Raw genomic sequence first — 24,934 nt, 5'->3', positions numbered from 1 at the left:
TTTATGCTCCACTGCTGGAAGCGTTAGAGATTACTTGATATGACTGACACATGACATCACTCCTCTGCTGGGACTTTTTTTTTTTTTTTTAGCAAAGATAATTTATTCTACAGGTAAAAGGCTGCGTTCAATGTTCTTGCAAATAAATCGATGATGAAAATTCAACAGAAAAGTTACAATCCTCCATCAGTCAGTCTTTTTTAGAGGGTGATACAGTGATGATTTGTAAATGCATCAAATCTCAAGCTGCATCCGGTGTCATTAAAATGTTTCCTGATCTGCATACAGTACATTGTTAATAATGTGTTTATTTCCTCCTGCAGGTGTCTGTCCTGTGTAAACAGCACGTTTCAATGCCACTGGTGTAAATACCGCAACTTGTGCACCCACGACCCAAGCAGTTGCTCTTTCCAGGAGGGCAGAGTCAACGCCTCAGAGGTACACTGGCTTAAAAATACTGCAGCTGATTTAAGTGTAGCTTTCAAGAGCACCATTTATCTGTGGAAATGTCACACTGTTACCCCACCGGCACAATAAAACATAGCTCCACTGCAAAGAATCAACAAGATTAAAAGCTTACAGCAATGCTTGTGACTTTGAGAGGTCATATAGGGATAGTTTGAGCTGGAAACTATAGCAAGTGCACAAACATAGTAATAATCATAATATTGTGGTTATAATTTAATTTTTTAAGATGAGCCCAACTCATTGAGATTTTAAACTTATTTCACAAAAATGGATGACTATTTTAGACTATTTGTTGTCAAGATAAATGTAAAAAATTTTTTTTCTTAGAATAAGATAGTTTTGACTAGATTTGTGGAATATTATTCTACTTTCTAGAGGGGTTGTTTTTTGCAGTAAGGTTTAAAAAATGTGATGAAAGAACTTCAATGTCAGTTCAAGATTCCCTCTGGTATTATTATTATTTTGTTTTTTTTAAAAAGGGTTCATATATACATGAGATAATTCATACCCTGAAATGATCTGTAATAGACCAAAAATCTATTTCATATTTTGTTAACATCCTAAGACCTGGTGTACACATATGTGGACAAGGACATCACACATTTTATTGTTGTGTCATAATATTCAATTTGTAAATGGGTGGTGGTGGGGGGCAAAAGCAACAAGAAACACACCAGGTCTTGGGATGTTAAACGGATTTAAAACATTTGACGATTTATAGTTTCAGAAATAGGATTATTTCCCAAGTCTGAGTGACATCAAGATAATACAGACTAAACATGACCATTCCAAACTCGCAGAATATGCATACAAAGGATTTTCCATTCCTTTCCATATCATTTTATATTTTACTTTGTGAGTCACATCCTTAACCTGGTAATGGTTTTAGATTAAACAAGATCCCCATATTTAACAGGCTTAATCATTCAGGCACCACTCTGACAGTAATTCATCCAATTATTGTTGACATACTTTAGTGTGGGCTAAAGTAGAGGAACAACTGTCTCCCAAATACTGCTTAAATTCTAATTCAAATTACTTTATTTGTCCCCAGGGGGCAATTCAAAGGTACACAGAGCAGTAAATGAACGACAGTGCAGCTATATTAAAAATGTAACCAAGATAAATGTCAATAAAAGAATAGTATCAAGATGCAAATGTGAACAGACATGCAGTAGTGAAAATATATATTGATAATAATATAATAATATACATTGAGTCAACTAACACAAGGCTCACATAGAAAATATAATGAGGAGTAATGTCAATAATAATAATGATTATGAAATGTATAGTACTGTATGTTCAAAGAGTACCGGTATTGAGGCATCTGTGGAAAGTATAACATGCTCCATGTGAATACAAATGACTTGAACGCGTTGATGTATCTGCTTTATCTGCCCTTTTAATCCCTGTGACACATTAATCTTGCATATTTATATAACTGAATTGAGGCAGAAAGATAAGCCATACAACAAAGAGCGATACACAGAAGACATTATGTAAATAGCGTGTCTTAACTGTATGAGTGAATAACATGGAGGCCTGTTTGGTGATGCATGTCCCACAGGACTGCCCTCAGCTCCTCAACTCCGGGGAAATTCTCATTCCTGCTGGCGAGGTCCGACCCATCACCCTGAGGGCCCGAAACCTTCCCCAGCCGCAGTCGGGCCAGCGCGGTTACGAGTGCGTGGTTAACGTGCAGGGTGCCAGCCACCGCGTTACTGCGCTGCGCTTCAACAGCACCAGCGTGCAGTGCCAGAACAGCTCGGTACGTCCTCAGACACTCTCACTGTGAGCCTCAAAGCTGTGAAATGAGACACGAGAGCACGGGAACTTTGTAGGCACGGTGCACATGATGAGTGCCACCGGAGGTGTGTAGCATTCTGAGGTGGAAGTACAGGAAATGGGAAGTGGAGGTGACGAGGAAAAGTGGAAACCATTTATGTGAGGTTTGAAAACTTAACAGGAAAGGAAGATTGATATGGCTTAACTGAAGAGGATGGAACCCACATGTGTGTGACTTTATCCCATAAACTGGATTTTGTTCAAAATAATTTGAGAGGAGTGCCTGGGATTCCCTTGGATTCGTTTTCCTCCATAATGCAAACCACAGGTTACATTTGAAATGAGCAGCGTGTCTTGCTACATCGTGACAATGTATGCAAAAGGTATTATTCTCAGATGTGGATGATTGGTTGCTGCAGCCGTGGTTTGTGTCTCTACATGTCAGAGAGGACAGAAGCAGACAGCCATGGCAGAAAAATGACAGATGGTTAAAAGCATCCTCTCTCTCTGCTCCGTTTCATCCTCTCATTTTCCTAAATCTCTCTCTCTCTGTATCTTTTATATATACTCCATCCTCTGTCTTGTATTCTCTCTCCCTGTTTCCGCTTCCTGGCCACTTTTTCAACCTCTGTTTCTGCTTTTCAGTACGTGTATGAGGGTGTGAAGATCAGTGACCTGGCAGTGGACCTCTCCATTGTATGGAACGGCAACTTCATCATCGACAATCCTGAGAAGATTAAAGGTGCCTCTGCCATCCATCACTGCCAAGCCAGAAGAGTGTGAAGCACTCAATCCACAGGGGATAGATAGTTTATGGAAGGCACTTCAAGGCTCCGTGAGAACCTTGAGAGAAAGTTCACAATAGTAGGGAGTGCTATCAAAGAGTACCCAATCACTCGTGTGCCCAGAGGGGTGAAGGGTGAATTTTTATATTTGCCCAGCTTTGACTCCCCGGCTTTGGCTTCCTTTCAGTGATCATGCAAGAGAAGGCATATGTCAGTTTTCATGGAGGGCTTCATAGTTAACTCATTCAGAAAGTCAAGGATATACAGTACGTAGTGAGGGCCATCAATTAAAACAGGGCTTTTTGTTATTCAGGCAAGTTGCTTTGTAGGGACAGAAAAATGAGAAACTGACAGGTGTATCATAGAAAATGGCCTAAAAGGTTATCTGAATTATTTACCATTGTTCCATTTAAACAAACACATATTTTAAGTGGTCTTAAAATTTCCAAAATATGTCTGGAGGAGTACTGTTTTGAAGTAGCCGTAAATCAGCTAATGAAATATGCTTTCTGACTGGTTCATCACTATTTTAAAAGGAGAAATATTCTGCACTTTTTTTCAAATGTTCAAAATGCTTTTTCGAAACTTTTCTGACGTCCTCATGAAACGTCTGACAGAACATCATGGAGATGCAGTTTAAAAGCTCAAAGCTGCATTTTCAGCCAAATCTTTACAGCTCTGTTCATAGCCGCTGGGATGGAGACAGGAGCTCAGCTCGGCTCCACCTCGTCCACCTCATGCACTTCCTTTGCAGTGCGTGTGTGTGCCACAAATTGGTGTGGTAGCTTTTTACTTCCCACTTTTAAGTACAGGAAAGGAGGTCACCCTCGGAAGCTAGCTCAGACAGACATCTCAAACAATGTTCATGCTTGCATTCACCCCTCTGTTCACTCCAATTACTCAATCTTACATAGATCTATAGATGGTGAGAGAGGTTTTTGAGATCGCTCACATACTCACGGCTCGGCAGCTTCTACCTGTCAGCTCCAATTCTATGGTTAAATTAAGTTGATCATCCCCAATATCTCTGATTGGCTCTAGATGCCAAAACTAAAGAACATTCTGACTGAAATGTATTCGGGTGGTGATAAAGATGTGCATGGTAGGTAATTATCTTAGGGCCAATCCCAATACACCCCCTACTTTCTACCACTAGCCCTAAAAAAAGAAGCCACAGATTTTAGGGCACTTGTAATCTTCCCAGGGGTCTGTCCCAATACCCCCACTTCCCCTACTTTTCAGCACTACCCCTAAATTTTGCGTGCTACGTCACTGCGTGGTTTACGTTCGGGTACGTAAGCAACTGCGTGGTTACGTTTGCACATACGTCACACCATATCAGGAAGCTGAGAGCCAAAAAAGCTGTTTTAATTTCCGCTGTAGGGCTGTTAATATGCCACTTTATTAAGTTTTAATATTTTTTCAGGCGTAAAAGTAACCGTTAAGATCCCCAACCTGGGCTCAGTTTATCCAGATAACGCCTGTTAAGAAATTTGATCCGATGTTTTTGGAGAAGAGCCGCCGGCCCGGAGAAGCAGCAGCTCACGGCCGGGTCAACCTGCGCCATCATCCCGGGGAGAATCCTGCAGCTCTGTGGAGAATTACCGCTGGCTGAAATAAATCATTTAGGAAAATAAATGTTGGTTTAATAGATTAAATCTAACAGTTGTAGCTACGCCTGTTAAGAAATTTATTCCGAAAATTTCTGAATGAAAACTGCTTGCCTGCCGGCTCGGGAGCTGATTTATGGTTCCGCGTTAAATCGACGCAAAGCCTACGGCGTACGGCGCGCGTCGCCGCGTAACCTACGCCGTAGGCTCTGCGTTGGTGTAACGCGGAACCATAAATCAGCCTTTATTCTGGCGAGGTTTGAAAAAGACTTCACAACAACGGGCAAACGAGTGATTATGTACATTCACTGAGTGAATATTATGAAAGTAAAATATATATTTCTCGCTAGAAAATGTAATCAAAACGCATTTTTATGCAGAAACTAACTCAAAATATTGATTTTATTCACTAAAAAATAAGAAATGTTCGCCATGGTTTTTTTTTTTGATTCAGTCCGCAAATGACGACGAAAAGCATTCTGGGAAACACTACCCTCATTTTCCGCACTCCCCCTAGATGAAAAGAGGATTTGGGACACCACTACCCTCACAGGAACGCGCAAAATTTAGGGGTAGGGCTGAAAAGTAGGGGAAGTGGGAGTATTGGGACAGGGCCTTATTCAGATCAGTGATGTCACAGAACCCTGAAGATCTTTCCAGCTCACTCAATGAGAAACTTTCAAACCTATGTCATTCCAAACAAAGTGGCAGGTTTGTGTCATGTGAAAGTCTTTAAATTGGCAGTAACTACCAAATATGAAATCTGTTTAATAATACATCCCCTTTAAAACAAATGCTCAATTTAAATAGAATTATAGCATATATTGTTTTATAAGGGTTTTATATGCTTTTATAACCTACTCTAAGAAGTGATATCCTTGTCTGTTATAATGTAAAAGGCATTACTGCTGTTACGTGTTCCCCACAGTGCACCTCTACAAGTGCAGCGCCCAGCGGGACAGCTGCGGCATGTGTCTGCGAGCAGAGAGGAAGTTCCAGTGTGGCTGGTGCAGCGGCGAGGGTCGCTGCACCATGAAGCAGCACTGCCCCCCCATTTCTCCGTACGCCAGCCGCTGGCTGGACCTTTCAACCAGGAATGTCAAGTGCACAAACCCACGCATTACAGAGGTCTGTCATTTGTTTGGACTGTTGTTTCCGAATGATTAATTTGAGCCATCGTGTTAAAGTACTTATGTATGACTGCTTGCAAACACAAGATATGAGATTCTTTACCCAAATGTGATGTTTTCTGTAGTTGCTTTTCAATGGCCCTCAGTGGATAAGCATGACTTATTTATATTTAATCGTGAAAAAAGGCAGGTTGTCATAGTGGCAAATAAACTTCACATAATTCCCAAGAGAGTAGGTGGAGATACAGAAACAGACGTGAAATTAAACAGAGAAATGCACACTTTTACAGGAACTCTTAAATTACTGATGTCTGACAATCTACACCAGCGGTTTTATTGGAAAACCTCAGAAAACCTCCCAACTGTCAGATAATGTTTTATTGTGGTAATAAACAGGTCTTAAAAATAATCTAATTGTCTCTACAGGACATGTTTGCAATAAATATGAATTAATATGAGAGATCATTTCAAATTTAATGGTGCATGAAAGTGAAATCTTTGCTAGTCCTGTAAATGTGCTCGTTAGTACTGGATCAGAAAAGCATGCTGCCACATCTCGCCGGACTGTATTCGTAGTAGCCTGCGCTGTAAATATTAACAACAAACACTTTTTATCTGTGGCAAACGTCCAGTTTCCCAGTCTTTTTACCCGAGACCCTCTCACATTTTGCTCCAAACCAACTGAATACCTTTAAGCGTTTGACAGCTAAACAAATTCAGACTGTTTAGAAAAAGGGTTGATGGATCTTTTATGTCCCAAACTCCTGATCATTCTCTTCAATGAGGCACAGTGGGTCAGGCGCAGAGATGCAAGGCTCTTCCACTTCAAAGAGCCGGGAGCCTTTGATGTCCCTGTCACGTTATTAGTGTTTCTGAAGGAACTGCAGCAGAATGAATCAACTACCCAGCGGAGCTCCTGAGTGAAGGGAGAGCTGCTCCAGCATTGGTTCTTTTCTGCTCTGTAGATTTGAATGTACCCTGCTAGGAGGGTTAATGTTACACTGGAAAGGACTGTGAATAGGTTTCCCAGGGCTTTGTTACTTATCGTATTATTCATTTAAGTTTATCTTGAATTATAGCAGATGTCAGGCCTCTCTGAATAAATCCACTTGGTATGCAAGATGTGCATTTCACGTGTTAGTACGGGACAGTTTTTCAGACTGAAGCATCTGAAGCTTTGCCATGGTGCGCTCATCATTCAAACAATCTGTTGTTGGGATATGAGATATCTGCATGTCAGATCTTACTTTGTTTTACAGTAATTTCCGTTTCCTTTCTATGCAGGTAAACCCAGTGGCGGGGCCTTTAGAGGGGGGCACACTCGTTACCATCCAGGGCATGAACCTGGGTCTGTCCTTCTTCGAGCTGGAGGGAAACGTGGAAGTGGCGGGAGTGCCATGCACCCCACAGGAGGACGGCTACATAACTGCAGAGCAGTAAGAAAGACTTCTTACCGTCCCTTGCCCACACTGTTATGCATTGTGAGCATAATCAAACACTCAAGAAACTTAAAAGTGTGCAATTGTTTTGTTTCCTCAAAGACACTCAAACAGATGTATGGCTTGTGTGTCAGCCTGATATCCCAGCACCCTCATCTGGTTGTGGAATTGCGTGGGGCTTTGCATTGCACTAGTACAGCCTGAGCTGAGGGAAGAGACAGGCAGTGTCTGTGTCGTTGCTGTTTTAAGGCTGTCAGCACTGCTGTAATTGAAATGCAGTGCATGTCACTGACTGGAGGGACAATCTGTTAGCCATGTGTTTCTCTCACAGCCATGCAATGTGATTGGGCTCAGACTGCAGGGACTGTATTTATATCCTTATTTATGAAAGAGAGAAAAGAAAAGAAGACGCCAGCAGAAAATATGAAACATGTGAACAGTATATAGAAGGATTGGGCAGGGACGATTCATTGCATTGTCTTATATTATTGAGGAGTGAGTTTCTTGCGCAGAGCAGTGAATTCACCAGGACCATTCATTTGGCTCCCACAGTGCTTTAAAACATGGCATTACAGCTGTTACAACCATTAATTCCAGCATGGGGTCAGTTGCTATAATGACTTATTCATGGCGTACTTCATCTTATTGACCTGACAGGCAATACTGATTTATTGAAGAATCCCTTATGTTGTCATAGTAACCGGAGGTAATGGTGGGTGGCAATCGTGCTTGAGATGAGGAGGGGTGTAGTTTATCATTTGACTTATACTGCTGTTATAGGTTTTCCATTAGGAAGAAAAATGGCCCTCTGTATTGACCCACAACTTGTATGAAAGTCTACTTCAATCACAGCGGCCAGAAAAGGCCATCTTCCACCAGTGAAGCCTCTGATAAATGTGGTATAGTGCAGAGATGTTTTTGAGTGTATATCCCTGGATAGTGTTATCACTCACGTGTTTGATGCCTGTGCTTTTGGAAGCCTGCATTCAGGTATTTCTGTTCTTGGTCTTGACAGGATTGTATGTGAGATGGCTGAAGCTCCTGAGGGAAGTGCACCGGGTCCAGTTAAGCTGTGTGTTGGTGAATGCAGACCAGAGCTCCGTGCACTCTCATCCCAGCTCTACTCATTTGTGGTAAGACAATGGTTTTATTAGAAGGGGCATTACACTTGAGAAATGGCATTTTGGGAAAAGCATACTGATTGCTTGAAGCGCGTCTCACAGAGCTCTCTTTCAGCGTGCCATGGCAAGGGCAATGTCTATACCGTACTGCGTCTCCGCAGGAGTGCCCCAAGGCTTGGTGCTGGGGACCCTTTTATCTGCTATATACAGTACACCTCATCTTTGGGGCCGGTTATCTCTTTGCATGGTTTTACATATTTCTGCCACAGTCTTGGGATTAATCTAAGTTTGTCTCTCAGATATACAGTATCTGCATCGATGAAGGAACACCCTCTTCAGCTAAACCTCTACAAGACTTAACTGTTGGTGATACCAGCCAACCTGTCTGTCCAGTGTAAATTCAATGTCCAAATCGCATTTTTTATCCCTTTGTTGCGATTGATGACCAGTTGTCCTTCTCGGACTGAGTGGCATCTGTTTCTTGACCTTGCTGCCTTGAATAAACATAATAAACATTAAAAAAAACATTTCTGTCATGGAGCTTGATTGCTGCTCCTCACTTTTAAGCCATTTGCAACTATAACTGTAAGAGTTCAGACTGATTGATGCTTGCAGGTTAAAGCTGCTACTATGCTCCTTGTTTGAATCTGCACTGAATTAAATGAGAATGAACAATTTGGTTCCCTGTAGGTTCCCACCATGTTGGCACTGACCCCTGGCAGAGGACCTGAATCTGGGGGTACCAAGGTCACCATTGTTGGGGAGAACCTGGGTGCCGGCAGCACTGTTACCGTTTACTTCGGAAATCAGACCTGTGAGCTGTTCACGTGAGTCTGGTGATAATCTGACCTTGTGATGTTATAATCATCTGACATTCCTTAAAATTCCAGATTCAGAGATAGAGATATACACTAAGAATGCATATGAAGGATATTAAATGAGACTTCTGTTGATTCCATAAAGCAAAGTATTACATCACTCTTAAAAAAAGTGTATTTTTGATCAAATTATGTATCTACGTATTAAATTGAAGCAGTAGATTTTCTTCATTGTGTATTTATAGGCATCTATTTAAAGCCTTTAAAAAAAGGCTCACATGGCAGCAGTCAGGTAGGTGAGGAGAGGAAGTCATTAGCCAGAGCAGCCTTTAATTACAGTTTCCATACCTAATGTGTCTGTAAGAAGGAGGAAATGGAACAGAATTTAATGACCTCTCCCCTCATGCATGGCTCATAACTGCATATAGTTCGGGATGAGCTATTGTATTATTGACTGGGCAGTCACAAGCAAAGCAAGAATAAATCCCTCTTTTGGTGCATCCATCAGGAGAATGATGTCAGAGATCGTATGCTTCTCTGCTCCTTCTGTGACGGGCGCGGGACCAGTGCAAGTCAGTCTGAGTGTGGACCGGGCCAAAGTTCCTGGAAGTCTGGCTTTTGAGTACATGGAAGACCCCACGGTCCAACGCATTGAGCCACTTTGGAGCATTGCCAGGTATTCATAAGCAAAAACATACAGAAACCACTATACAACAGAACTTTTTATCCTTTCAGTCCTTACAAAATTATGCAATGAGGTTATCATAGGTCCTTTGCACAAACTGAAAATGTACATACATCATCCTCGTTCAAATAATGTTAAATACCCAGTGGTATTCCAAAATTGGAAAATGCACCTGTTAGAAACTCTGTTTAAGATGCCTTCCATATATACAATGCCTTCTTTGCTGAGATAAAAAGAGTTTAGTTTTACTACGATAAATTAACTGCTCCATGTAGACAGATGAGGTCAGGCAGGAGTCTCCAAGGATGTTTGCTGATGACATTGTGATCTGTAGTGGGACTAGGGACCACAAATAGAGGAATTCATTTTTCATTTTAAGTATCGTTAACTGTCTTACTGGTGTTTTTTATGCCTCAGGATAGGATGACACTCAGAAGTAAGGCAGCGTGAATATAGTCTATCATTCAGCCAAATAAATAACTGAGGAAAAGCTTTTGGACTTGACTTTAGGAAAAGGGACTTTTTTGACTTTTGGAGTAGTAAAACTGAGATATCTAGAAAATGAAGGCATGTAAATATAAACTTGCAGGTGCATCACAGTCTCCTCGCCATTTGGTAATATTATATTCATCTGCTGTCAGGGACAACATTTGGGAAAAAGTGAGTCATAGTCGAGCAACAAAAGTTGTGGTGATTTAGCAATTAGCAATTAAAACAAATGTTTCACCATGCATTACCCAACTCCTTTGAGTCAACGATTCCAGGTAATCTTAGATTCAGTCATTTAAGAATATCAGGGTTTGGCACTAATAACCTTCTGATACAGTCATATTTAGGCATTTCAGATACATTTACACAAATAAAGTCACCTCCTTTACACACTGTTCTTCCCTCTCAGTACTCCACAAGTGTACCTCCTTCATGCCTTTTGCTTGTGCCAAATAATGCAGAAACTGGCAGCGAGTTGCACAGCACAACCCCAGTAAATCAGTCTGCGCAATTCATTTAAAAACCCTTCCCCGATTATTTAGTTTTTCCTTTGAAAGGAAAAACCCATAAATACATATGCAACAGACTTATATAGGGGGGAAACATCCCTTTGTTCACACCTTCCAGGTACTAATTGATTACTGCATCTCATTTATAAGTGCCAGTAACTCTTTAAAGCCAAAACTGGATTTGCACAAGTGTAAAGTTATAGTAAACGTGGGCCATAGTGTTTCTTTGGTCACAGTAATAGTGTTGTCCTGGACTGGTTTATACTGATAGGTGTATATAAACAACATATAGGGTGGATAGTAAGTATAATTTCATTTCCTCGTAATAAATTATAGCACATCAAATCCGCACACTACGACCGCAACAATAAAACATTTAAATGGAGCTCATAAGCAGTTAAAAGACTGTGACCTCCTGCTTAATGAGGACTGCCATGCCAGGACGTCAGTGAGATTGTCACAAATGCAAAGGTTACAGTGCATAAAACATAAAGCAGAAAATGAGGTGTTGCAGTGCTGTGTTTGGGCAAGTTTTGGTGAACAGTAATTTGTTCCTCCTGTATTCCTCTTAAATGCATGCTTTCACATGAACTTGTTTGAAGAGCCAAATATTATAGTCCAACAAATTAATCTTCTGCTCAATAATTCAATAAAGTTCATTTTGTCTTTGACTTACAATTAAACTTCAAGCAAGGATTTTAGGTTATTCGCTTCGATGAAGGCGAAAGTTTTCAGCCGAAACATGTCAGGTAAATAATAACCTAAAATCCTTGTCTGAGATAAAAGAGACAGCAACGTTTAATCTTCTGCTTAATGATTACTATCACACATAAGGAGTGCATTACCTCCACTCCGATAAATAAAAGATGGCATTACGTTCAGGTGGGATTACCCAGCACTGCGTCCCTGCAGACTTAACTTCAGAGAGATGGCCTGTCCTTCAGCCTAGTGACCAGAGGAGCTTTATGAAGCTGCAATCAAGAGTCCCTCATCATGAATGTGCATTCCCACTATGAGGCCCTACAAGCCGAGGCAGCCTTTGAAGTGTAAGAAGGGATGGACTGGCGCTCTATCAGGTCGACTAAACTGGCAGGTTTTTAACAGCATTATTCCTCATTTCTTTCCTCCATTTGTCCCATTTAATCTCCTTTTATAGTCTTCAGTTTCATACTTTTCCAAAGTATGTACTGAATCGCAGGTTATGCAAAGATTAGAGCGTGTTTATTTTAATTAGATCTAGCGCCAATATGTAAACAAGCAGCACCTGTATTCATGCTATGCCAATCTCACAGTCATGGATGAATATAAAATAGCAGCCAGCTGGTTCTCTGTTTGATCTGCCTCTTCCGCCCAATGACAAAGAGCGAGCTACCAGCTATACCCCCTTAAACATGCATTAATGTGGTTTCTCTGGAGAATGTTGATGAACAAGATTGGTCTCTCTGTGGTCGCCGCTCTAATTAAATCATGTTGGAAAGGAAATTTGCATTCACATACAGACTACCTGGAGACTGATGTGCTTGTTTGGCGAATACATTTAGTAAAATCCAGTGTATTTCTCTCCTCCACACAGTGGACACACCACCCTGACAGTGACTGGAACCAACCTGGATGTAGTTCAGGAACCACGGGTCCGAGTCAAATATGCCGGCCATGAATCCGTCAATGTGAGTGAGACGATTCCTGATATACAGTCCCCTTTATTGATGAGGTGATAAAAAATTCACAGTTTGCAATTTATGGTTTTCTCACTATTTGTTTCAATGCATTTTTATGTGAAACCTTGAAAAAGAGCCAACCATAAGAAAAGTGGCTAGAAAGAGGTTCTGTATAGAGCAGTTCATTCCAAAATGAAATCTTAGAAACCTGGCATGGAAGAAGTAATTTTTGAGGTGATGGATGATGTTCATTCTGCTCATCTGAACTGCTCAGGCAGGTTCCTTCAAACTGATTGATTGTTCTTGGGTTGAAAAAGTCTGGGCACCTTCAGCCCCGATTTTCTGACCAGAGGAGTATTTGCCAGAGGACCGCACACTGAAATTTTGGCTTAAGACCTCTAAAATCAATACTAAACATGTATCTGTTGAGATGCCAGAAGGAGAATAATGCAAATTTTCACTTCAGGAGCCTGAAATGTTATTTGACTGGCGAAAGAGTTTTCTTTTTCTTTAAAAGCAGTCAATATTCTGCGTTAGAGGCATGCCCGGAGCCAATTAAATTGTGTCTTATCAATCCCTGCCCAGGTTTTGAGCCAGTCAATTAAATCTACATGCTCTCCAGTGTCGCATGCAGTGCCGAGATATGAAGGGATTAAAGGTGAACTTTTGACCAAATTAGATGCCAAAAAATGGGTACCGGTGAATTTAATGAGGACAGTCTTTGTTGGAAGCTGGGAAAACTTTGTGTAAAATGGCCAAGGACTTTTAGGAAGGACAAAAAAAAAATCCAAAGGCTGAGTCCAGTGATAGAATGATGGGCTTAACATAAAACAATTTCTTGAAGATATTTTTGCACTCGCAGTTAAGACGAATGGGATTAAAAGGTTTGTATGGCTTTATTAATAGAGGCATCTGTTTGGATATGCTCAAATTCAAGAAAATTGGTATATAGGTTTATAGAAAATTTCAAGGGATGTTCAGTTAATTCTTCATTTGAGAGGGAATGTATTTATGAAGCGAATGTAAGAATTACAAAACACTATATTGAGGATAAAACAGAAAATCACACTTCGGATAAGAATTTTGAATGAATCTTCTCGTGTGTTAAAAAAAAAATGTACGCCAATAAACTTGTGCATGATAATTCGGGCACATTCTGTTTTCCATATTCCTTTAATTGAGCGAGCATAATGTTATTCAGTCCGATGTGTAATTTGGACAACTTATTTGATTTCTTTCCAGGTGTGCAAAGTTCTGAACACAACCACCATCAGCTGTTTCGCCCCTTCTCTGAAGCTGGAGTACACCGCCGACCAGGAGACGATAAAGAAAGTAGATGAGTTTGGCTTCGTCTTCAACAACGTCCAAGCCTTGCTCACTTACAACAACACGGGCTTCCTGTACTACCCCAACCCTTACCTGGAGCCCCTCAGCCTCTCAGGTGTTCTGGAGCAGAAACCTGGAGCTCCCATCATCCTCAAAGTAAGTTAAAGCAGATTCAAGAACCTCAGTAAACAAAACCTCACAACTTCACCTGTTCAAACTCGCTCACTCACTCTAACCGGACACTGTGCACTATACTATAATAGAATAGAATAGAATAGAAAGCCTTTATTGTCATTATAGTATAATGAGATTAAGCAGCAGCTCCATACAAGTGCACACATGTAAAAGGCTATGTAAAAACAAAACAAGAAACAGACAATATAAATATATACACTATAAACATGAGTGAATGAAAGAATATTGCACATAAATGAATTAAAGAATATTGCACATAAATGGATGAAATAATATTGCAGAGTATGAGGTAGCTTATGGTGGTGCAGTGGTCAGTGGTCAGTGCAGATATGGCAGCGCAGTTGTATTGGTGCAGATGAGTGCAGAATGTTCACGGCTTTGGGAAAGATGCTGTCCCTGAGTCTATTTACACTACACCAGTTTGTTTTATTTATTGATTTATGTACTTTTTTTTACTCTGTCTTTTGCTGCTTTTTTGTATTAGTTGTATTTTAGCTTATAAAATGTGTTTTTAACTGTATTTCTTGTAAGGTGACCTTGGGAGACCTGAAAGGCACCTCTAAATAAGATTAATTATTATTATTATTATTATTATCAACCGGCCGTAATAATTTATGATTCATGATCATCTCTGCACTCCTAAATAGACCTGTTTTTGTGAAAATCTTTTCCCCCCTTTGTTTTAATCACTCAACCAACCTGAAATAATCAAAATCCAAATGCGCCATTGTCATAACATGAATATTTTAAAGAAGTATAATCGTTGTTGACGTAACGGCTTGGTCTCTGTGTCCACGGCTGCTCTGAAATACTACATCAAACGCGTCCTGCCACATTAACAACAACAGTTCTACTTGTACTTGGTGCAGTGAATTTCCACCTGCCTTGCTCCCCGTGCACCGTGAGCTACCACTAAGAATTTCAATCTTCAGCTCTGTGTCCCGTGGAGTACGAGCAAGGAATACTGGTTTGAGTCTTAAAGCGAGCTCCGATCTTATCTAGCAGCCTTCCTGCAGAACATCTGACTCGGTGATGTGCACAGCTGCACAGAAAGTAGCTGCTAGTTTTCCCTGGTCACAGTAAGTAAGTAAAGTTTATTTAGATAGCACCTTTCACAAACAAGGGAACGTCAAAAGGAGCTTCACAAAAAATAAAACAATACAATAACGATACAGATAAAAAAAACTCCCAGAATAAAATTACATTAAATCAACATGATGGTCATAAAACAACCCTCTCCCTACTAATGTTTAAAAGCTTGGAAAAACAGGTGGGTTTTAAGATTGCCTTTAAAAGCCTTGATGGAGTCCAGAGAGCGTAGAGACAGCGGGAGAATGTACCAGAGCCTGGAAGGAGCGATCTCCTTGCGTCTTAAAGCGAGGGACCATCAGCATCTGGTCACATGATCTCAGCCATGATCTCAGCCTCCAAGATGACTATAAATCGCTCCGGAGTACAAGTCGCACTAGCCATAAAATACATAATAAAGAAGGAAAAAACATATATAAGTCGCACTGGAGTATAAATCGCATTTTTGGGGGAAATGTATTTTATAAAATCCAACACCAAGAATAGACATTGCCATTGAAAGGCAATTTAAAATAAAAATAGAATAGAGGCAACAACAAGCTGAATAATTGTACGGTATGCTTACGTTACATGACACAACTAAGAACGTGCCTGGTATGTGAACATAACATATTAAGAGTTATTCATAAATAACATGCTAAGAAGTTTACCAAACCATCCGTGTCACTCCAAATAACTAAAATCCAATTGAAATCTTCATCTTCTGCGTCACTTTTAAACAACTCCGCTAACTCCGGAGGTAGAAGATGCAGCGCTTCGTCAGACTAACATCAGTTGCAGTTCGTCCTCTTGTGGTTTAGTGTGAAAATAACGTGTGAAATGATATAACGGTAATAATGTGTTAATAATTTCACACATAAATTGCTCCAGAGTATAAAATGCACCCCCGGCCAAACTATGAAAAAAAACGCGACTTATAGTCCGGAAAATACGGTAGGTCTTTGATGAGTGGGCCTGACCATGCAGAGCTCTGAATGTCAGGACCAAGATTTTTAAGATAAAACAAAAAAGGGACGGGGAGCCAGGGAAGAGTTTTTAAAATTGGAGTGATGTGAACCCTTCTATTAGAGCAAGTCAGCAGCCTTGCTCCATAATTTTGGACTTGCTGAAGACTAGATTAGTAATTTCACTAATTCTTCAGGATTTTGACAGCTTGTTGACATTAAAATGATATACAGTCGAGTGGCAAGAAAGGAGGACGATACAAAAGGAAAACCTGTGGAGACAAATGAGGTTCCCAAGTTTCAATTACGCAGTGATATACTGTACGTAGCATCTCTGACGCCGTGTAGTTTAGGCCTAACTTTTGCTCAGGACAATTTCAGCCAAAATATGACGTGTATTCTTGTTGTTTATTGCCTCTCTATCTGTGCTGCAGGGGCGCAACTTGGTCCCATCTGCATCCAGCGGCGCCAGACTCAACTACACCGTGCTGATTGGAGATACGCCCTGCTCCCTCACCGTGTCGGACACTCAGTTACTCTGTGAGCCGCCAAACCTCACCGGGCAGCACAAAATCCTGGTCCGTATTAACGCTGCACTTACGCATCTGTTTTTTTTTCTTTTTTTTTCTGTCTGTCTGCCTGCACAAATGTGGGTTGCGCTCTGTAGGTCAGCATTTGTGTTTACGTCACAGCGTTAGTGGGTCACAGACGGGCTCTCAGTGAGTCGCCGGCTCTCTGTCATTGTCTGTCGCTCATGGTCTGCTACGTTCCCCATTACGGCACATTGTCCTTTACGATTATTGACCGGCACTTCTGCAAATAAGGACAGAACGAGCTGAAAAAAAGTAGACTAAGCCTGTATGCCTGGAGGTTTTTCTTCTCCTTTTAATTTATTCATTCTGTGACAAATGTAACATTTTACATACCCTTGCCTTTCCTTACCCTTTTAATTCTTCAAAAATGTTAGATTCATTCCTTTATCCTTCATCCCCAATTTTGCTTCTTTTTTGATCGTTCCCAATACTATTTTGAGAACATGTGCTTGTGCCTCTATCATCATCCACAGGTCCAAGTAGGAGGCCTCCACATCTCTCCAGGAGAGGTCCACATCCGCTCCGACAGCCTGCTCACCCTCCCTGCTATCTTCAGCATCGCAGCTGGGGGAGGACTGCTTCTCATCATCGTCTTTATCGTCCTGCTGGCCTACAGACGGAAGTCACATGAGAACGACCTCACTTTGAAGCGCCTGCAGATGCAGATGGACAATCTGGAGTCCAGAGTGGCTCTGGAATGTAAAGAGGGTGAGGAAGCTCGGAAACACCAACCCTTTCTAGACCCAGTTAATTGGGCTTGTTCTCAAAATAACGTGTGATTCGTACTATAGCGCCATCTGTTGAGACTTAAGCTCTGATGGTGAATTAGGGTCATGGGGGGGCGGGGTATGGCACGGAGCAAAGTACGGTGTTATGTAAATTTAGAAAGAAAAAAATACTGTGTATTTCAGTGAAATTCAGTGTATAAAGTTACAATCAAACTGCAACTTTGCTTAATTTGCAACCAACTCAGTCCACGTTATATCAATATATAGTAATCAAATGGCTGAAATGTAATATATTGATACTTTTTGATCAGTTTAGAACTGCATGAAAAGAAAAACAAATGAATTATCTTTAATGCAAATAACCTTTTATGTTACACTCTCCTATTAATTTTTAATTAAGGGCAAACCATACCATTACTTCAGAACAAGCTTTTCATAAGTTTTGCTTTTCTCCCAGCCCCCAAATTCATTCCTATATGTTTAGAAGTTGTGGTTCTGGGGAGGCCGGCGGTTAATGCTGCTGCAGGTCGCTACATCCTACACCCGAGACGTTTAGAGGGAAGCTTTTCAGTAGATGTGGCCTTCACTAATTGCTGCTGTTCACATTATTATTGTTTTACTACTCATCAGGGCCGTCCACATCGTAACAACAAAGATAATTATGCAATCATCCAACCTGCTGAGGATTTATGCTCTCTAAGCTGCGTTGCCAGTTATGTGCATCCTGCTCCAGCTGTGCTCGGCCCCCAAACATGGATTTGGAATAGAGGAGTTAGGAGAAGCTCTAAATTTTAGTCATAACGTTTGCACAAGTCATCATAAGTTGGATAATATCCCGATAATGATCAAAGACGACATCAGAAAAGAGCTGAACTTGAGTTGAACTTCAGTTAAGTAGCCTACAGCTGAGACCGTGTGAGTTCAGAAGGAAAGTATTCCCATCTAAAAACAATAACAAAGATTTAAAAAAAAAAAAAAAAAAAAAAAAATGAATCACATATTCAAAAACTTTAAGAATAATAGCAAAGGCCCGTATGTGATTTAGTTTTTATGCCTCTGTTTTATCCAGCGTATGAATTCTTAATGCTAACATGACCGTGATCATGATTTCATGGACTGGAGTGAGTTATCTTTCACGGAGATAAACGGCACCAAATGGTTGTTGACTTTAGGAGGAATGCTCCTGCTGTTGCTTCTGTTCCAATTAACAAGCAACCTGCTGAACTCGTGCGTATTAATACAGTTAATCTTCGACCACCATGTGTATTTATCAAGGGGGTCGGCACATTTTTTTAAATTCAAGTTTCAACACTCCATTTCAACATTTTTTATTTGCTGGTTTGGGTCTCTCTCAAGAACAAGAAGCAATTGTTTGGCAAATATGTGTGTAAAGATTGCAGATGTGAACCTTTAAAGAAGGCTTGGTCCATCTGGGTGGATCCAAGCTGCTCTGGTTTTATGTTGCTGCTATAGGCAGCCAAAGTGCAGACTTAAAAACAATTTAACTAAAATAAAATAACTTAAAAATGCACTTGTTTTTTCTGCTGTTGGGTTTTTAAAATGATCTTTCTGAACATGACATTATTATTTTATTTGATCTATATGTGTTTCTACTGGTTGAACAACAAACTAAGATCCAACTAATAAAATATCATAAAGCTGAGACTGAATTAGAACATTAGAAATGTGGCAAGAAGGCCACAGTTGTTGGCAGAGTAGTGACACACCTCTTTCATGTGCAGCCTTTGCAGAGCTGCAGACGGACATCAACGAGCTAACCAGTGACCTGGACCGAGCCGGCATCCCCTTCTTGGATTATCGCACTTACGCCATGAGGGTTCTCTTCCCCGGCATTGATGACCACCCCGTGCTCAGAGAGCTGGAGGTGAGGGCCGTTTGAAGCAGGGCATCTGCCGTGCACAGATGCCGTTTCTGCATCTTGACATTCAGCCTCTAAACAAAACTGATAATGTGTTTTTTTTTTTTTTTGGCAGGAGCTTTTAAGCTGCTGTCCAACTGAGCAGCGGCCACTGTAGTTTGGGGTCAATTTGCATCTTGCTTTTTCACACCAGCTTTTAGTTCCTCAGTCATCCACTTGTTCCGTTTCGGTGAATTTCGAATGACTGTTTTTTTATTACAGTTAATCAACTTACGGGTTGAATTTTGCAGCACTCGATACACAACAGTTTTGACTAAAATCTTATGGCTGCTGCCGCTTATTCAAGGTCAAAATTGCATGGTGTTGCAAATTATAATTGTAAAATTATAATTGGTTTAATCAACACTCATTATACTCGCGATTACATGTCTTTCTGAGGACTCCCGATTGCACGACTTTGTCATCAAAGCCCTTTATTAGTGCAGCATTAAGCATCGTTTATGAATCATTCCAAGAAAACAATTACCCCGATTTTTATGATGAGGACTCGTGAGCCAGGACTTGTGTGGGTTCATTTCACTGCAGTACAAAAGCCTGTGGCCACTTTGGCTGCTTTGGTTTGTAATTGGCTCTCTGAAGTTGTGTGTGAGAATTTTTGTACATGTTTGGTTCTCTTTTCATCTGTCATGACTCATCCTTGAGCAAGTGCTACCTAATAAGCGTGTTCATCTGTGTGTGTTCATGATGCGTGTAGGTGCCAGGGAGTGGACAGGCAAATGTGGAGAAAGCCTTGAAGCAGTTTGCTCAGCTGGTGAATAACAAGGTTTTCCTGCTGACATTCATCCGCACGCTGGAGATGCAGCGCTCTTTCTCCATGCGTGACCGCGGCTACGTTGCTTCGCTCATCATGACTGCTCTCCAAGGGCGGCTGGAGTATGCCACAGACATCCTCAAGCACCTGCTCTCAGACCTTATAGAACGAAACCTGGAGAGCAAGAACCACCCAAAGCTCCTCCTCCGCAGGTACAATTCATTGCCACTAACGGTTGTATTACATAAAGCTGCCAATAGTGTTTTTATATAGTATTATCAGGAAGGGATTTAGGTTACGATCTCTTTCCTCAGGTGTTGTAATATTTAGAAATTTTGAGTACTTGTCAGTTTGCTCTGACTTTGAAAGTCATCATTTTACATTCATGTGCAAACGTTCTCCCCTTTTCAAATCTTTTTCTTTTTTTTCTGCAAAACAGTACATATTACCAGATTGTAGGAGGTCTTGGCAGAAGGCAGTAACAACCGAGCTATTTTCTTTTACTATACCATTTTTCCAAAAATGTGGCCCGAAAAATCGCAAAATGTCCTAAATACTAAGTACCCCCACTTTTAGTACCAATAACTTGAAGTAGTCATTCCACTATGGGTCTTTATTGGTCTCTTGCATTGTTACGGAGGAATATTTTCTTACAATCTCCATTATGCTGATGCACAGCTCTCTTACAGTCCCATCGCTGCATTTCAGTTGACTTTGACGAGGCCCTTCAAAAGCTTTGTTCTTTTATTTGTTTTAGCTTTTCTGATGTAGATTTGCTGCTTCGCTTCAGATTATTGTGCTGCGGTTACGACTAAACTTTAGCTGTTGGGGAATACCCTGATAGACAAAGAAGTTTGTGGTCATCTTAATGACTGCAAAATACCCAGGTCCACCATCCCAAATCATTACCCCTCCACCGCCATGCTTAGCAGTGGGTAAGAGGTGTTTATCGTGGGATACTGTTTTAGTTCTTTCCAAAAATAGAGCATTAAGATTCAACAATCCCACACTGGTCTTCAGTACATGGCCTGAAGTACATTGTTCCAGAAATGGTTGGTTCAGATGAAGTTTTGTGAGTCTCAGTCATGCTTCTATGTACTTTTTAGACAGAAGAAGCTGCTCCTGGCAACTTTCCCCCCCCAAAAAACCCCATACTTGCGTGGTTGGTTGCCTCCAACAGGAAGATCGGCTCATTGATCCCCAGCCCTGTCATGTCAAAGTTTCGCTGGGCAAGACACTAAAGTATCAGATGTAAAAACCTTTACCAAATGAATATGCAGAAATGATCAACTGTGGCTTCCCCTAAAAATAATGAATGAATGAATGAATGAATGAATGAATGAATGAATGAATGAATGAATGAATGAAATAGTTATATATTGTTGCTTGTGGGTTGACTGGTATGTTTTTACTTTTTTTTTTATTTGATTATTACAGGGTTTATTAGTTTTTGCATATACCTGCATAGAAATGTAATGTGGTCCTCAAAAAACAGATTTGTTTTGTACAAAGTAAGGGTGCGGTAATGGTCACATTTCAGCTTGCAAAAATTAAGAAAGTAAAACACACACACACATATATATATATATATATATATATATATATATATATATATATATATATATATATATATAAAAATGTATATAGCACAGGCTAGATTTAAATTTCCCACTGTGGCGAGGGAGTTCAAACGAGAACTTTTCTGCCACGTAACCAACAAGTCCTGATCAGCACTGCTTATCTTCTGGCATAGATAATTCATGTGTGCATTGTTCTTTCCAGCCTAGTTACCACAGTTCTGTTGGATGAGCAACTAGGCCAGCGGAGGAAATCCCACCTCTGCTCGGCTTTGTTTTGGCCAGCTGTGTGAATCATTGGTTACGAGTCTGAGAAGCAGGTTGACTGAGCAGACAGGTGAAAGACAGGACTGTTGAAAGTGATAGAGGGTGGGAAGAACTGGCAGAGGAGGAGAACCTAATGGGGAGGAGAGAGTGCACCAGCGGCAGTGTTGTTGTCAGTCTGACTTATCTTCTGTGTGCCCCTCATGAAACATTCAGCTGTAGCTTAGGTTTCTTCCCCATCACCTCTCCTCTCCTCCTTGCGCTTGCATTTTTCTCCCCCATTCCTCCACCTCTGGTTATCTGCCGATTGTTTTCTCAGTGCATAAACCTCCCTGCTGAATGTTTCATGAGGAATTTTTCCCTTTTTTTTTGGGAGGGGGTCGCTCTTTTAATCTGAAACACGCTCATAGTGCGAGTAAGAATGAGATTCACATGGGAGCTGGTACAACAAGAACTTGTAAGTTCAAACAAACATGATGCTCTTGTAGGAACAGTCTGACGTCTAATAGCAGCTTGTCTTCAGTCGAGTCGATGCCGTTTAAGGTATACATGCAGGGTACTACCAGAAAAGGACTGAAAGAGGGATAGCAGGTCATAAAAAAAGAGAATTTGACACGATATATTCAGATATGATGTGCACGTGGTATTCCTAAAATGCTTCCCGTACAGTATGCACTCATTCACAGACACGACAAAGATGAAACCAAGTGAAAGATGTAAAGTGGCCATCTAAGTTTGTCTGCACAAATGACCCAAATACGCTGTGCACTTGCAGCACTTACTTACAATATTGTTAATGTATGCCTTCGAGACCGAGGGGATGACCCAGAATGCCATGTTTTGTCGATTCTCCATGTCTGGGCTTCTGGTTTTAACACTCAGGCTCTTCTAGGTCTAAAATTATAAAAGGTGAGTCAGAGCGTCCTGGCTCTGAGTGGAATGTCTCTCGATAACAAATGAGTACAATTTTTCTCTTTTTTTTTTTTCTTGGCTTGCAGAACAGAGTCGGTGGCAGAGAAGATGCTGACAAATTGGTTTGCCTTCTTGCTCCACAAATTTCTCAAGGTAAAAATGAAGCCTTTCTCCCGCCTTATTGCTACAGGTGTCAGTGTGATGCACTGTGGCACTTCCCCCTAAAATGATTTCTATTGATTTTTAAATAGACCTCTGTGAATGGTTACGCTGCAGCTGCGATTCTTTTTTGAACCTGCATTAAATCGATGTGTTTTACGAACATAGAGGGATAATGTTACCTGTGAGGTCAAACGCGGCTCCAGTTTTGAGATATTATCAAAGCTCAGTTTTGTTTATCGTGTCATGCTCCACTTAGAGTATCTGCTTATGAACATACACTCACTGGCCACTTTATTAGGTACACCTGGTACACCTAATAAACTGGCGAGTCTATATTAAAAAGCAGTCGGTGAAGGTTAATCTCGTTGCCCCCTTTCCTTTCGTTTCCTTCACTCCTTGTCTCTTTTTCCCCCAACCAATTTCGATCCAATCACTGGACTTCCGAACCAAAAGGAGTGTGCTGGCGAGCCTCTCTTCATGCTGTTTTGTGCCATCAAACAGCAAATGGAGAAGGGTCCCATAGACTCCATCACAGGAGAGGCACGCTATTCCCTCAGTGAAGACAAACTCATCCGCCAGCAGACTGAGTACAAGACACTGGTGAGTCACAAAGGCATTCATAAGAAGAAAAAAAAAACATTTAGTCCATATTCATTTAGCAAAAAGCAGCAAAGAGCCTTGGCAAAGAGCCTTCAAACATTCATAGAGCTCCGACATATATTCTCAGTGAAAAAGATCTTGTGTTACGAGTGCCTTGGATGTTTGGATACTTTTAACAAATGTTGCCAAGCTGGTGCAGGTTCCTGACTGCTGCAGTTGATTCACTTCAGCTGTAAGTAGCACCAACCCTGGCTTCATTTTCCAATTTGCATAAACACCAGTAGGTTTGTGTGCTTTATTTAAAACTCTAAATTCCCCCTGCTTGTTCGTGGAGGCCGTGAACTGCACTGATTCTTGATCACCGGGGGTCTTGTGAAGTTTTTCAGCATCTGACCTGCACAAGACAGCAGTCACATCACTAAACTTGGAGAGTCAAGGGTGTTTCTGAGTTAACACAGACCAGGACACCACAAGAGCACATTTTTGCCATCAGACACAACGCAAACTTTCAATATGTTGTAGCTTTTGGAGCCAAAGCTATTTTGAGGGTTTTTTCCATTTACATCAGGGAGTTATTTACTTTGAACGTGAGTGTTGTAACACAAAACTTAACATTCCGTTAACTACACAACTCCATTTGAAATAAAGGCACATTTACTTTATATTGCTGGGAATAGATTCACAATCAGATCCCATACAGTCAGACGTGCAAATATCTGCACAACTGAGACACAATATCCAGTGAGGATCAGAGGTGGGTAGTAACGAGTTGCATTTACTCCATTACATTTACTTGAGTAACTTTTTGGGAAATTTGGTACTTTTAGGAATAGTTTTGAATCACTATACTTTTTACTTTTACTTGAGTAGATTTGTGAAGAAGAAACTGTTACTCTTACTCCGCTACATTAGGCTACATTGAGCTGTTACTTTTCTTTTATCCCTTTTATCCGCGTACGCGTCAATCTCATGACATCACTGGGTGATTCTTTGGGAAAAATATTTGTTTTTTGAAAAAAAAAAGAAAAGTACAAAGGCTTGAAATTTTGTGCTACTTGTGCTTAATTTATTTTTTTATTCTGCTATTTTATTTATTTTATTATTTATAAAAGTACTTGAATTTACTATAAGCTTATTTTAATTTAAGCTATTTTTTATTAATTTTTATTTATTTAATTGATTTAATTTGCCTGAAGATGATTATTTTGTACATTTGTCTGTTTGAATGGTTGTGTTAAAAAAAAATAACTCAGACGTTACTCAACAGTTACTCAGTACTTGAGTAGTTTTTTCACCAAGTACTTTTTTACTTTTACTCAAGTAAGTATTTGGATGACTACTTTTTACTTCTACT

The 24,934-nt window shown here is 40.6% G+C and overlaps 1 protein-coding gene across 1 annotated transcript in view; it reads left to right on the top strand.

Moving 5' to 3' along the window:
* Positions 1 to 24,934, top strand: part of LOC133448415 (plexin-A2-like) — a 104,397-nt gene that overhangs the window by 64,734 nt on the left and 14,729 nt on the right. The window contains exons 9-24 of the mRNA XM_061726918.1: positions 324 to 438; positions 2,039 to 2,239; positions 2,902 to 2,998; positions 5,580 to 5,779; positions 7,066 to 7,217; positions 8,236 to 8,353; positions 9,032 to 9,168; positions 9,668 to 9,835; positions 12,416 to 12,509; positions 13,743 to 13,982; positions 16,489 to 16,632; positions 17,121 to 17,355; positions 19,118 to 19,260; positions 20,009 to 20,277; positions 22,905 to 22,971; positions 23,434 to 23,580. Of these exons, the coding sequence (XP_061582902.1) occupies positions 324 to 438; positions 2,039 to 2,239; positions 2,902 to 2,998; positions 5,580 to 5,779; positions 7,066 to 7,217; positions 8,236 to 8,353; positions 9,032 to 9,168; positions 9,668 to 9,835; positions 12,416 to 12,509; positions 13,743 to 13,982; positions 16,489 to 16,632; positions 17,121 to 17,355; positions 19,118 to 19,260; positions 20,009 to 20,277; positions 22,905 to 22,971; positions 23,434 to 23,580 (2,527 nt within the window). The remainder of the gene's footprint in view (positions 1 to 323; positions 439 to 2,038; positions 2,240 to 2,901; positions 2,999 to 5,579; positions 5,780 to 7,065; positions 7,218 to 8,235; positions 8,354 to 9,031; positions 9,169 to 9,667; positions 9,836 to 12,415; positions 12,510 to 13,742; positions 13,983 to 16,488; positions 16,633 to 17,120; positions 17,356 to 19,117; positions 19,261 to 20,008; positions 20,278 to 22,904; positions 22,972 to 23,433; positions 23,581 to 24,934) is intronic.

This window comes from Cololabis saira, chromosome 8, assembly GCF_033807715.1.
Source record: "Cololabis saira isolate AMF1-May2022 chromosome 8, fColSai1.1, whole genome shotgun sequence".
In the NCBI taxonomy this organism is placed as follows: Eukaryota; Metazoa; Chordata; class Actinopteri; order Beloniformes; family Belonidae; genus Cololabis; species Cololabis saira.
The sequence above is the reverse complement of the archived record's forward strand: the minus strand, read 5'-3'. Positions and strand labels throughout refer to the sequence as shown.